Source organism: Grampus griseus (genome assembly GCF_964374135.1).
Source record: "Grampus griseus genome assembly, chromosome: 5".
NCBI lineage: Eukaryota > Metazoa > Chordata > Mammalia > Artiodactyla > Delphinidae > Grampus > Grampus griseus.
In genome coordinates, this window is record NC_138998.1 from 59,834,159 (window position 1) to 59,848,156 (window position 13,998).

Genomic DNA, 13,998 nt, shown 5'->3' on the forward strand with positions numbered 1-13,998 from the left:
CTTAATTACTATAGCTTTATGCCTAGCTTTGAGATAAGGTAGTTTAAGCCCTTCAACTCTGTTGTCAAGATTGTTTTGTCTATCCTAGGTTCTTTGCATTTCCATATAAATTTTGGAATCAGCTGATCAATTTATTTAAAAAAAAATCCTGATATGATTTTGATTTGGATTGCTCTGAATTTATATGTCAATTTTAAAAGCACTGGCATCTTAATATTGACTCTTCTAATCCATGAACATGATATATCTCTCCATTTATCTTAGGTCTTTTCTAAAGAAGGTTTTGTAGTCTTCAGTATAGACATCTGGCAAATCTTTGTTAAACTCTTAAAATTTTTAAGGTTTTTGGTGCTGTGGTAAATAGAATTGTTTCTTAATTTATCTTCCAGTTACTCATTACTGTTATACATAAATGCAATTAATTTTGTGCTTTTTACTTTGTAACTTAAACCTTGCTAAATTCATTCAATTTTTCTATTTTTTTTAACTTTTGTGTAGAATGCTTTTGATTTTGATGTAAACAGTTGTCATCTGAGAATTCAGTTTTTTCAATTTTCATGCCTTTTGTCTCTTGTTATTGCATTATTGTACTGGCTAGAGCTTCCTGTACAATGTTAAATAGACATGGTGAGAACCATGAGGTGTTGAGTTTTGAAAATGTTTTTCCTCCATTTTTCAAGATGAGCATACGGTTTTGTATGTTTTAGCTTGGTACTATGGTGAACTATTTTGGTTGATTTTCAAATGTTAAACCAACTTTATATCCCTGAAATAAATTTCACTGGGGTATGATGTGTTATCCATTTATATATTGCTGTTTGATATGCTAATATTGTGTTAGAGGCTTTTGTATCCATGCTTATGAAGGATATAGATCTGTGATTTCATTTTCTTATACCATCTCTGTCAGGTTTTGGTATTAGGGTTATGCTGGCCTCACAAAACAATTTGGGAAGTGTTCCCTCCTCCCCTTTTTTGGAAGAGTTTATGAGGTTATTATTTTTTCTTTTAATGTTTTGAAGAATTCATGTCATCTGGACCACTTAGAGGGGTTTGGGGGGTGTTTTTTTTGCAGGAGGGGGAATATTGTGGATCACAAATTCAATTTCTGAAACAGACACAGGATTATTCACATTTTCTGTTTCTTTTATGAAATTTGGTAAGTTGTATCTTTTAAGGAATTTGTCCGTTTCATGTAATTTCCAATATTTTTGACATAAAGTCCAGAATATTCTTTGATTATCCTTATAGTGACTATAGGATATGTATTGTTTTTGCTTATTGGTAGCTTTTTTCCTAGACTTTTTACCTGACCAATCTTGCTAGGGGTTTGATCAAGTCTATTAATTTTTTCAAAGAATCAACTTTAGGCTTTGTTAATTTTACCCATTTATTTTTATTGCCCTAATGCTCTCATCTGTATTATTCCTTTCTATTTTGATTTTGTTTTCTAACATTTATTCATTTATTTATTTGGCTGCACTGGGCCTTAGTTGCAGCACACAGGCTCTTTGCAGCGTGTGGGATCTTTAGTTGCAGCATGCGGGATCTAAGCCGGGATCGAACCCATGCTCCCTGTATTGGGAGCAAGGATTCTTAACTGCTGGACCACCAGGGAAGTCCCTCTATTTTGGTTTTAATTTGCTCTTCTTTTATGGCTTTTTTGAAGCTTAGATAAATTGATTTTTAACCCTTTTTAATAAAGACATTAAAACTACACATTTCCCTCCATGTACTGCTTTAGGTGATTCCCACAGATTTTATCCTTTCATTGTTATTCAAATCAGAATATTTTATTTCCTTTATGATTTCTTTTTTGATCCCTGGATTATTTAGAGGTGTTTTGACTTCTAAATATTTGGGGGATATACTTTTTTTCCCTTCCAGTCCCTTCACTTTTTTCTTAATAGTGTTAGTCAGGATTTCCAATACTGTGTTAAACATTTGTGGTGATAAGGATATCCTAATCTTGTTTCTTATCTTAAAGGGAATGCATCTAAGGTTTACCCATTTAGTGTGATATATACTGTAGAGTTTGAGTATACATAGCTTTTCCCTCATTAAGAATATTTCCTTCTATTCCTAGTTTACTAACAATTATAGATAGGTGTTGAACTTTGCAAAATGATTGGTTCAACTAAAGTTATCATGAAATGTTTTACTCCATTATTTTATTAATATAGAGAAGTATATTGATGGATTTTTCTGATATTGAACAATCCTTGCATTACTGGCAGAAATCCTGCTTGTTCATGATATGTTATTTTTAGTGCTCTGTTGGATTCATTTAACTATTACTTTATGTAGGATTTTGAATCTGCATACATAAACAAAATGGGCCTATAATTTTCCTTTTTATTCTCTTGGTTTGGGTTTTTTTTTTCTGGTTTTTGAGTCAGTATTACACTAATCTCAAGGAATGAGCTGGGAAGACCTCCCACTTCCCCTGTTTTCTGGTTTCTGGAACAACTTGCATAAAATAGAATTAGCTATTTTGAAAGTTTGGTAGAGTTTCATAGAATAAAAACATTTGGACGTGAGGTTTTTTCAGAGGACAGGTCCTTGACTGCTATCTCTAATATACTTTTTACAGTTATGAATCTATTCAAGTTATTCCTGTATATTTTATATGTTTCTAGGAGTTTATCCATTTTATTTAAATATTTAAATTTAGTTCATAAGACTTTTATCTCCATACGTCTGAAATAATTTCTCCTCTCTTTCCACACTTTTGTTTTTTTAATCGAGGTATAATTGACAGATAACATTACTTTCAGGTATACAACATAATGATATTTGTATATATTGTGAAATGGTTAATAGGCCTAGTTAACACCCCTCACCGTAGTTACAAAATTTTTTCTTGTGATGAGAACTTTTAAGATCTCTCAGCACTTTAAAATTTGCAGTACAGTATTAACTGTAGTCACCATACTGTACATTACATCCTCATGACTTATTCTGTAACTGGAAGTTTGTACCTTTGACCCCCTTCACCCATTTCACCCAACCCTAAGCCCCCACCTCTAGCAGCCACCAATCTGTTCTCTCTCTAATTCATGAGCTCAGTTTTCTTGTTTTTGTTTTTTAGATTCTGCATATAAGTTGGCTCATACGGTATTTGTCTTTCTCTATCAGATTTATTTTACTTAGCATAATGCCCTCAAAGTCCATCCATATTGTCCCAAATGGCAGGATTTCCTTCTTTTTTATGGCTGAATATTCCTTCATGTATGTGTGTACATTTTCTTTATCCATTTCTTCATTGTTGGACACTTAGGTTGTTTCCATATCTTAGGTATTATAAATAATGCTTCAGTGAACATGGGTGTGCACATATCTTTTCGAGTTAATGTTTTTTCTTTTCTTTGGATAAATCGCCAGAAGTAGAATCACTGGGTCATAGGTAGAATTTCTATACCGTTTTCCATAGTAGCTACACCAATTTACATTCCTGCCAACAGGGTAGAAGGGTTCCTTTTCTCCACATCCTCAGCAATACTTATTTCTTTTTTTGATAGTAGCCTTTCTAACAGGTGTGATGTGACATTGTGGTTTTGATTTGCATTTCCCTGATGAGTGATGTTGAGCACCTTTTCATGTACCATTTGTATGGCTTCTTTGGGAAAATGTCTATTCAGATCCTCTGCCCATTTCTTAATTGGATAGTTTATTTTCTTGCTATTGAATTGTATGAGTTCCTTGTACATTTTGGATATTAACCCTTTGTCAGATATATGATTTGCAAGTATTTTCTCCCATTCAGTAGGTTGCCTTTTCTTTTTGTTGATGGCTTCCTTTGCTGTGCAGAAGTCTTTTAGTTTGATATAGTCCCACTTTTTTATTTTTGACTTTGTTGCCTTTACTTTTGATATTGAATCCAAAAAATCAATGCCAACACTGATGTCAAGGAGTTTACCACCTATTTTTTTCTAGGACTTTTATGGTTTCAGGTCTTACATTTAAATCTTTAACCCATTTTGAGCTTTTTTGTGTGTGTGTGCGATACGAGGGCCTCTCACTGTTGTGGCCTCTCCCGTTGTGGAGCACAGGCTCCGGACGCGCAGGCTCAGCGGCCATGGCTCACAGGCCCAGCCGCTCCGCAGCATGTGGGATCTTCCCGGACCGGGACACAAACCCACATCCCCTGCATCAGCAGGCGGACCCTCAACCACTGCGCCACCAGGGAAGCCCCCCATTTTGAGCGTGCGTGTGTGTGTGTGTGTGTGTATGGTGGAAGATAGTGGTCCAGTTTTCCCAACACCATTTATTAAGAGACTCCTTTCCCTGTTGTAGGTTTTTGGCCCCTTTGCTGTAAATTAATTGACCATACGTGTATGGGTTTTTTTCTGGTTTCTCTATTCTGTTCCATTGATCTATATATGTTTTTATGCCAATACCATACTGTTCTATTAGAGTTCTGTGATATATTTGGAAGTCAGGAAGCATGATACCTCCAGCTTTGTTCTTTTTTCTCAAGGTGGCTTTGGCTGTTCAAGGTCTCTTGTGGTTCTATACAAATGTTAGGATTGTTCTATTTCTGTGAAAAATGCCATTGGAATTTTGATGAGGATTGCACTGGATCTGTAATTTGCTTTGGAGAGTATGGACATTTTAGCAATAATCTTCTAAGCCATGAGCATGGACTAGTTTTCCATTTATTTGTGTCTTCTTCAGTTTCTTCAGTGTCATACAGTTTTCAGTGTACAGGTCTTTTGCTACCTTGGTTAAATTTATTCCCCAGTATTTTATTCTTTTTGATGCAATTGTACATGGGATTGTTTTCTTAATTTTCCTTTTTGACAGTTTGTTATTTGTGTATAGAAACACCACAGATTTCTGTATATTGATTTTGTATCCTGCAACTTTACCGAATTTGTTTATTAGTTTTAATAGTTTTTGGTGGAGTTTTTAGGGTTTTCTATATATAATATCATGTCATCTGTATATAGTTTTACTTATTTCTGATTTGGATGCCTTTTATTTCTCTTTCTTGCCTAATTAATTGCTCTGCTTAGGACTTCCAATACTATGTTGAATAAAAGTGGCAAAAGGGGACATTCTTGTCTTGTTCCTGATGTTAAAGGAAAAGCTTTTAGCTTTTTAGCATTGAGCATGTTATCTGTGGGCTTGTCAAATGGCCTTTATGTTGATGTGTATCTTCTCTATACCCACTTTGTTGAGAATTTTTATCATAAATGAGGGTTGAATTTTGTCAAAAGCTTTTTCTCCATCTATTGAGACTGACAAAATAAAGGATAAAAATCATATGACAAGGTAGTATATTACATTTATTTATTTGCAGATGTTGAACCATCCTTGGATCCCTGGAATAAATCCTACTTGATCATGGTGTCTGATCCCTTTAATGTATTCTTGAATTCATTTTGCTAATATTTCGTTGAGGGTTTTTGTATCTCTGTTCATCAGGGATATTGTCCTGTAACTTTTCTTCTTGCGGTGTCCTTGTCTGATTTTGGAACCAGGGTAATGCTGACCTCGTAAAATGACATTGGAAGGTTTCCTTCTTTTTCTGTTTTTTTAGAAGAGTCTGAGAAAGTTTGGTATTAATTCTTTAAATTTTGGTAGAATTCACCAGTGAAGCCATATGGTCCTGGAGTTTTTGTTTGTTGGGAGGTTTTGGATTACTGATTCAATCTCCCTACTAGTAATTGATCTACTCAGATTTTCTGTATGTTTCTAGGAATTTATCCATTTCTTCTAGGCTATTCAGTTTGTTAGCATATAATCGTTCATAATAGTTTCATGATCCTTTGAATTTTTGTGGTATCACTTGTAACATCTCTTTCATTTATTTGAGTCCTTTTTTTTTTTTTTGATGGGTCTAGATAAAGGTTTGTCAATTTTGTTTACTTTTCAAACATCCAGTTCTTAGTTTTATTGATCTTTTTCTTTTGTCTTTTTAATCTATTTCTAGTCTGATCTTTGTTATTTCCTTCCTTTTACTAATTAGGGCTGTTTATTCTTCTTTTTCTAGTTCCTTAAGGTGTAAAGTTAGGTTATTTGAGATTTTTCTTGTTTCTTTCTAGGCACTTATCTTCCCTCTAAGAATTGTATTCCCATAAGTTTTCATATGTTGTATTTCCGTTTTCATTTGTCTCAAGGTATTTTTTATTTCTCTTGATTTCTTCTTTGACCCTTTGGTTGCCCAGTAGCATGTTGTTTAATCTACATATTTGTGAATTTTCCAGTTTTTTGTTTGTTTCTTTGTAATTGATTTGTAGTTTCATACCATGTGCTCAAAAAAAGAAGCTTGATATGATTTCAATCTTCTTAAATTTATTAAGACTTGATTTGTGGCCTAAAATCTGTCCTGGAGAATGTTCCTGTGCAGTTGAGAAGAATGTGTATTTTGTTGCTTTAGGATGAAATTTTCTGTATATTCTGTTAAGTCCATCTGGTTTAGCATATCATTTAAAGCCAATGTTTTCTTAATTGATTTTCCGTCTGGATGATCTATTTATTGACAGTGGAGTATTAAAGTCCCCTACTATTACTGTATTGCTATCTATTTCTCCCTTAAAGTCTGTTAATATTTGCTTTATATATTTAAGTGCTCCTGTGTTGGGCTCCTAAATGTTTACAAATATTGTATCCTTTTGTTGGATTGACCCCTTTATCATTACATAATGCCCTTGTCATTTATTACAGTCTTTCTTTGTTTTAAAGTCTATTTTGTCTAATATAAATGTAGCCACTGCAATTTTCATTTGGTTTCTATTTACATGGATTGTCTTTTTTAGTCCCTTCACTTTCGGTCAGTGTGTGTCCTTATATCTGAAGTGAGTTACTTGTAGACAGCTAGATTGGTCTTGGGTTGGTTGGTTGGTTTTTTATCCATTCACCTAGTCTATCTTTGAGTAATGTAGTCCATTTACTTTTAAAGTAATTATTGATAGGTATATACTCATGGCCATTTGTGCCTTGTTTTCTGGCTGTATTATAGTTTCTCTGTCCCTTTCTTCTCTTGCTCTCTTCCTGTGTGATTTGATGATTTTCTTTTGTGGTATGCTTAGATTCCTTTCTCTATCTTTGTGCATCTATTATAGGTTTTCCTTTGTGGTTACCATGAGGTTTACATATAACAAAACAGTCCTTGAAGTTGATAACAACTTAAGTAAGTATGAACACATTCTAAAGCTCTATATTTTCACTCTCTCCCACTTACGTTTCAGGGTTTTGATGTCACACTTTTCATATTTTTGTATTGTGTATCACTTAACTATTATAGTTATTTTTACTACTTTTGTCTTTTAACCTTTGTACTAGTTTTATAAGTGATTAATCTTTATAAGAATTAAGCTTTATTTAATCTAAGTTTTCTAAGTGTTTAATGATTTTAGTTAAAAATTTTAAGTAAGTTTCTATTTAATTTCCAAGTATTTGGGGGGATACACTATTTTTAATTATTTATAATTCTGTTATAGTCAGAAAACATAAGCTGAATGATTCCAGACCTCGGGAATATATTAAAACCCAGCATTTGATATATCTTGGTGAATGTTCCAAGTGCACATCAAGACTTTGTTTCTGGTTCTGCATTTAAAGAGCTGGAAGTCACCACTCCATCCTAGCAGCAAGTAAGAAGTTGAACAGGTATTTTAAAACTTCTTGAATTCATAACAGACTGGAGGACAGAGGGCAAACTGCTGCCCCATATTGGAAAGGCAGGCAAATACAAAGACTGGAAAAAAAAAAAAAAAAACCCAATATATTATGCAAGTACTTTGGTACAATTACAAACGGTATAACATATGTACAATGGTAATATTAATAAAAGAAATAAAGGAAAAGATGAAATATTTCAAACAACAACAGATTTCCCCCAAGTTAATGTCAGACACCAAACCACAGATCCAGGAAATTCAGAGATCACCAAGCTAATCTGAAGGAAGCCAGAGGTAAGAAACATTTTATCTACAGAGGAACAAAGATAAGTATCACATCTAACTTCTCAGAAGCCATGTGAGCAAGAAAAAAATGGAATGAACTATTTAAATTTTTGAGAAAAAAATATCACCAACATAGATTCTGTACTCTGCAAAACTGTTCTTTCAAAACTAAAGAAATAAACACTTTCTCAAACAAAAACTGATGGAATTTGTTGCCAGTACACTCACCATACAAGAAATGTTAAAAGTTCTTTAAAGAGAATGAATGTAATATAGGTCAAAAACGCAGATCTATATAAAATAAGGAAGAGCAATGAAGAAGGAATAACTGAAGGTAAAATAAAAGCTTTTATTTTTAGTTGATCTAACAGATAACAGTTTCTTCCAAATGCCAACAATGTATTCGATTATGTATGCTTAGGTATTTGTGTTATGAATATGTATGCTAATGTATATGCTTATATATAAGTGAAATGAATAACAGCAGTGATACAAAGAACGGGAAGAAGGATTTAGGATTATTTTATTACTATAAGGTACACTACCTGTGATGTGTTATTTGACAGAATTGGATTAGCTATAATTGTATATACAAATTCTAGGGCACCCACTAAAAACAAGGTGGGAAATAAAGTATAACTAATATGCTAAGAAAGGAGAGAAATGGAATCATAGAAAATGCTATTAAAACTACAAAAGCCAGAAAAAGAATCAAAGACAAAAATAGAACAAGGGCAACAAATAGAAACAGTAATGCATATCATAGATAGTAATAGAAATGTATCAGTAATGTTATTTAATCAGTATGTTATTTAAATGTACCTATTTAAAAATAGAGATCATTAGAGTGGATCTAAAAACATGACCAAATAAACAATATGTTATCTACAAGAAACCCATTTTAAATATAAAGACATATAGATTAAATGTAAATGGATGGAGGGACTTCCCAGTGGTCCAGCGGTTAAGACTTTGCCTTCCAATGCAGGGGGTGCAGGTTTGATCCCTGGTCATGGAGCTAAGATCCCATATGCCTCAGGGCCAAAAAAACAAAACATAAAAGCAATATTGTAACAAATCAATAAAGATTTTAAAAATGGTCCTGGTCCACACCGAAAAATCTTTAAAAAAAAAATAAATGGATAGGGAGAAATACACCACACTAATGCTAATCGAAAGAAAGCAAGAGCAGCTATATAATTTTCAAGAAGAGCAGATTTCAAAGCAAGGAACATTTTCAGTAATAAGGGCACTAGATAATGACAAAGGGAAGATACAACAACTTTATGAAGATATAAAAGAAGATATAACAAATTTAATGTGCATGTGCCTCAAAACAGCATCAAACTATGTGAAGCAAAAACTAATAGAAATACATAAATTCACTGTCAGACTTGGAGATTTCAACAACCCTGATCAGAAGTGGACAGATCCAAGCCAAAACTCAGGATATAGTTGGACTAAACAACGTCATCAATCAACTGGATAAAATGGACATCTATAGACTGCTTTATCCAACAACAGAATACAAAGTCTTCTCAAGCTCACATTAAACATTCACCAAGATAGACCACACCTGGGACATAAAACACACCTTTAAAAGAATAGAAATTATGCAATATCTGCTCTCAGACCACAGTACAATTAAACTAGAAATAAGTAACAAGACGGTAACTGGAAAATTCTAAAATACATGGAGATTAAGCAATACTTCTAAAAAACACAAGGGTCAAAGACGAAATCTCCTCAAAGAGAAATTTTTAAAATATTTTGAACTAAATGAAAACACAACTTACCAAAATTTGTGGGATGCAGCAAAAGCAGTGTTTCGAAGGAAATTTATAACATTAAATGTATATATTAGAAAAGATACAAAATTAATAACTAAATATCCACTTTAGGAAACCAGAAAGAGAAGGGCAAATTATATCCAAAGTCAGCAGAAGAAAAGACATAGTAAGAACTACAGCAGAAATTAATGAAATTGAAAACAGGATATCAATAGAGAAAATGAGTGAAACCAAAATCTGGTTCTTTGAAGGAAGCAATAAAATTGATAAATCTCTAGCCAGGCTGAGGAAAAAAGGAAGGGAAACAAATACTAATATCAGAACTGAAAGAGGAGACATCACTACAGATCCCAAAGACATTAAAAGGATAATAAAGGAAGATTCTGAACAACTCTATGGCCACAAATGTGATTACCTAGAATAAACAGACCAATTCCTTTAAATACACAATTGTCAGGGAACCTACAAGATGGCAGAGGAGTAAGACATGGAGATCACCTTCCTCCCCACAAATACATCAAAAATACATCTACATGTGAAACAACTACAGAACACCTACTGAACGCTGGCAGAAGACCTCAGACTTCCCAAAAGGCAAGAAAATCCCCACGTACCTGGCCATGTGGCTGACAGGGTCTTAGTGCTCCAGCCTGGTGCCAGGCCTGAGCCTCTGAGGTGGGAGAGCGGAGTTCAGGACATTGGACCACCAGAGACCTCCCAGCCCCACGTAATATCAATCGTTGAGAGCTCTCCCAGAGATCTCCATCTCGGCAGTAAGACCCAGCTCCACCCAATGGCCAGCGAGCTCCAGTGCTGGATACCCCATGCCAAACAATTAGAAAGAGGAACACAACCCCACCCATTATCAGAGAGGCTGCCTAAAATCATACTAAGTTCACAGACCTGCCCTGCCCACCAGAAAGACAAGATCCAGCCCCACCCACCAGAACACAGGCACCAGTCCCCTCCACCAGGAAGCCTACACAAGCCACTGAACCAACCACATCCACTGGGGGCAGACAGCAAAAACAAGGGAACTATGAACCAGCAGCCTGCGAAAAGGAGACCCCAAACAGTAAGTTAAACAAAATGAGAAGAAAGAAATATGCAGCAGATGAAGGAGCAAGGTAAAATCACACCAGACCAAACAAATGAAGAAGAAATAGGCAGTGTACCTGAAAAAGAATTCAGCATAATGATACTAAATATGATCCAAAATCTTGGAAATAGAGTGGAGAAAATACAAGAAACGTTTAACAAGGACCTAGAAGAACTAAAGAGCAAAAAAAAACCAATGATGAACAACACAATAAATGAAATTAAAAATTCTCTAGAAGGAATCAATAGCAGAAGAACGGATAAGTGACCTGGAAGATAAAATAGTGGAAATGACTACCACAGAACTGAATAAAGAAAAAAGAATGAAAAGAATTGAAGACAGTCTCAGAGACCTCTGGGACAACATTAAACGCACCAACATTCAAATTATGGGGGTCCCAGAAGAAGAAGAAGAAAAGAAAGTGTCTGAGAAAATATTTGAAGAGATTATAGTTGAAAACTTCCCTAATATGGAAAGAAAATAGTCAATCAAGTCCAGGAAGCACAGAGAGTCCCATACAGGATGAACCCAAAGAGAAACACACCAAGACACATATTCATCAAACTATCAAAAATTAAATACAAAGAAAAAATATTAAAAGCAGCAGGAAAAAGCAACAAATAACATACAAGGGAATCCCCATAAGGTTAACAGCCGATCTTCCAGCAAACACTCTGCAAGCCAGAAGGGAGCAACAGGACATATTTAAAGAGATGAAAGGAAAACACTTGCAACCAATATTACTCTACCCAGCAAGGATCTAATTCAGATTCAATGGAGAAATTAAAACCTTTACAGACAAGCAAAAGTTACGAGAATTCAGCACCACCAAACCAGCTTTACAACAAATGCTAAAGGAATTTCTCTAGGCAGGAAGCACAAGAGAAGGAAAAGACCTACAATAACAAACCCAAAACAATTAAGAAAGTGACAATAGGAACATACATACTGATAATTACCTTAAATGTAAATGGATTAAATGCTCCAACCAAAAGACATAGACTGGCTGAATGGATACAGAAACAAGACCTGTATATATGCTGTCTACAAGAGACCCACTTCAGACCTAGGGACACATACGGACTGAAAGTGAGGGGATAGAAAAACATTCCATGCAAATGGAAATCAAAAGAAAGCTGGAGTAGCAATTCTCATATTAGAAATAATAGACTTTAAAATAAAGAGTATTACAAGAGACAAAGAAGGATACTACATAATGATCAAAATATAACAACTGTAAATATTTATGCACCCAACATAGGAGCACCTCAATACATAAGACAAATGCTAACAGCCATTAAAGGGGAAATCGACAGTAACACAGTTATAGTAAGGGACTTTAACACCCCACTTTCACCAATGGACAGATCATCCAAAATGAAAATAAATAAGGAAACACAAGCTTTAAATGACACATTAGACAAGATGGACTTAATGGATATTTATAGGACATTTCCATCCAAAAACAACAGAATACACTTTCTTCTCAAGTGCTCATGGAACATTCTCCAAAATAGATCATATCTCGTGTCACAAATCAAGCCTCAGTAAATTTAAGAAAATTGAAATCGTATCAAGTATCTTTTCCGACCAAAACGCTATGAGACTAGATATCCATTACAGGAAAAAAAAACTGTAAAATATACAAACACATGGAGGCTAAACAGTACACTACTAAATAACCAAGAGAGCACACTAAAGAAACCAAAGAGGAAATCAAAAAATACCTAGAAAAAGATGACAATGAAAACACAATGACCCCAAATCGATGGAATGCAGCAAAAGCAGTTCTAAGAGGGAAGTTTATAGCAATACAATCCTACCTCAGTAAACAAGAAAAATCTCAAGTAAGCAACCTAAATTTACAGCTAAAGCAATTAGAACAACAAAAACAACAACAAAAAGTTAGCAGAAGGAGGGCTTCCTTGGCAGCGCAGTGGTTGAGAGTCTGCCTGCCGATGCAGGGGACACGGGTTCGTGCCCCGGTCCGGGAAGATCCCACATGCTGTGGAGCAGCTGAGCCCGTGAGCCACGGCCGCTAAGCCTGTGCGTCTGGAGCCTGTGCTCCACAACAAGAGAGGCCACAGCGGTGAGAGGCCTGTGTACTGCAAAAAAAACCCACAAAAAACAGACGGAAAGAAATAAAGATCAGATCAGAAATAAATGAAAAAGAAATGAAGAAAACGATAGCAAAGATCAAAAAACTAAAACCTGGTTCTTTGAGAAGATAAACAAAATTGATAAACAATTAGCCAAACTCATCAGGAAAAAAAGGTAGAAGACTCAAATCAACAGAATTAGAAATGTAAAAGGAGAAATAACAACTGACACTGCAGAAATACAAAGGACCATGAGCGATTACTACAAGCAACTATATGCCAGTAAAATGGACAACCTGGAAGAAACAAATTCTTAGAAAAGCACAATCTTCCGAGACTGAACCAGGAAGAAATAGAAAATATGAACAGACCAATCACAAGCACTGAATTTGAAACTGTGATTAAAAATCTTCCAACAAACAAAAGCCCAGGACCAGATGGATTCACAGGCGAATTCTACCAAACATTTAGAGAAGAGCTAACACCTATCATTCCCAAACTCTTCCAAAATGTAGCAGAGGAACACTCCCAAACTTGTTCTACGAGGCCACCATCACCCTGATACCAAAACCAGACAAAGATGTCACAAAAAAAGAAAACTAAAGGCCAATATCACTGATGAACATAGATGCAAAAATCCTCAACAAAATACTACCAAACAGAATCCAACAGCAAATTAACAGGATCATACACCATGATCAAGTGGGATTTATTCCAGGGATGCAAGGATTGTTCAATATACACAAATCGATCAACATGATACTCCATATTAACAAATTGAAGGATAAAAACTATGATAATGTCAATCAATGCAGAAAAAGCTTTTGACAAAATTCAACACCCATTTATGATAAAAACTCTCCAGAAAGTAGGCACAGAGGGAACCTATCTCAACATAATAAAGGCCATATATGACAAACCCACAGCCAACATCGTTCTCAGTGGTGAAAAAAATGAAATCATTTCCACTAAGATCAGGAACAGGACAAGTTTGCCCACTCTCACCACTATTATTCAACATAGTTTTGGACGTTTTAGCCACAGCAATCAGAGACAAAAAAGAAATAAAAGGAATCCAAATTGGAAAAGAAGTAAAA

General features: G+C 34.8%; 1 protein-coding gene across 4 annotated transcripts in view; it reads left to right on the top strand.

Moving 5' to 3' along the window:
* Window positions 1-7,999, top strand: part of ATP11B (ATPase phospholipid transporting 11B (putative)) — a 133,049-nt gene extending 125,050 nt beyond the window's left edge. For 3 of the 4 annotated variants that reach the window (XM_082654901.1, XM_082654902.1, XM_082654907.1), the window contains 2 exons: window positions 7,071-7,138; window positions 7,449-7,999. In XM_082654901.1, the coding sequence (XP_082511027.1) occupies window positions 7,071-7,138; window positions 7,449-7,567 (187 nt within the window). In that variant the 3' untranslated portion in view covers window positions 7,568-7,999. Of the gene's footprint in view, window positions 1-7,070; window positions 7,139-7,448 lie in introns of those variants that run through there. The other variant, XM_082654905.1, reaches the window with a different exon arrangement.
* Window positions 8,000-13,998: the final 5,999 nt, after the last annotated feature.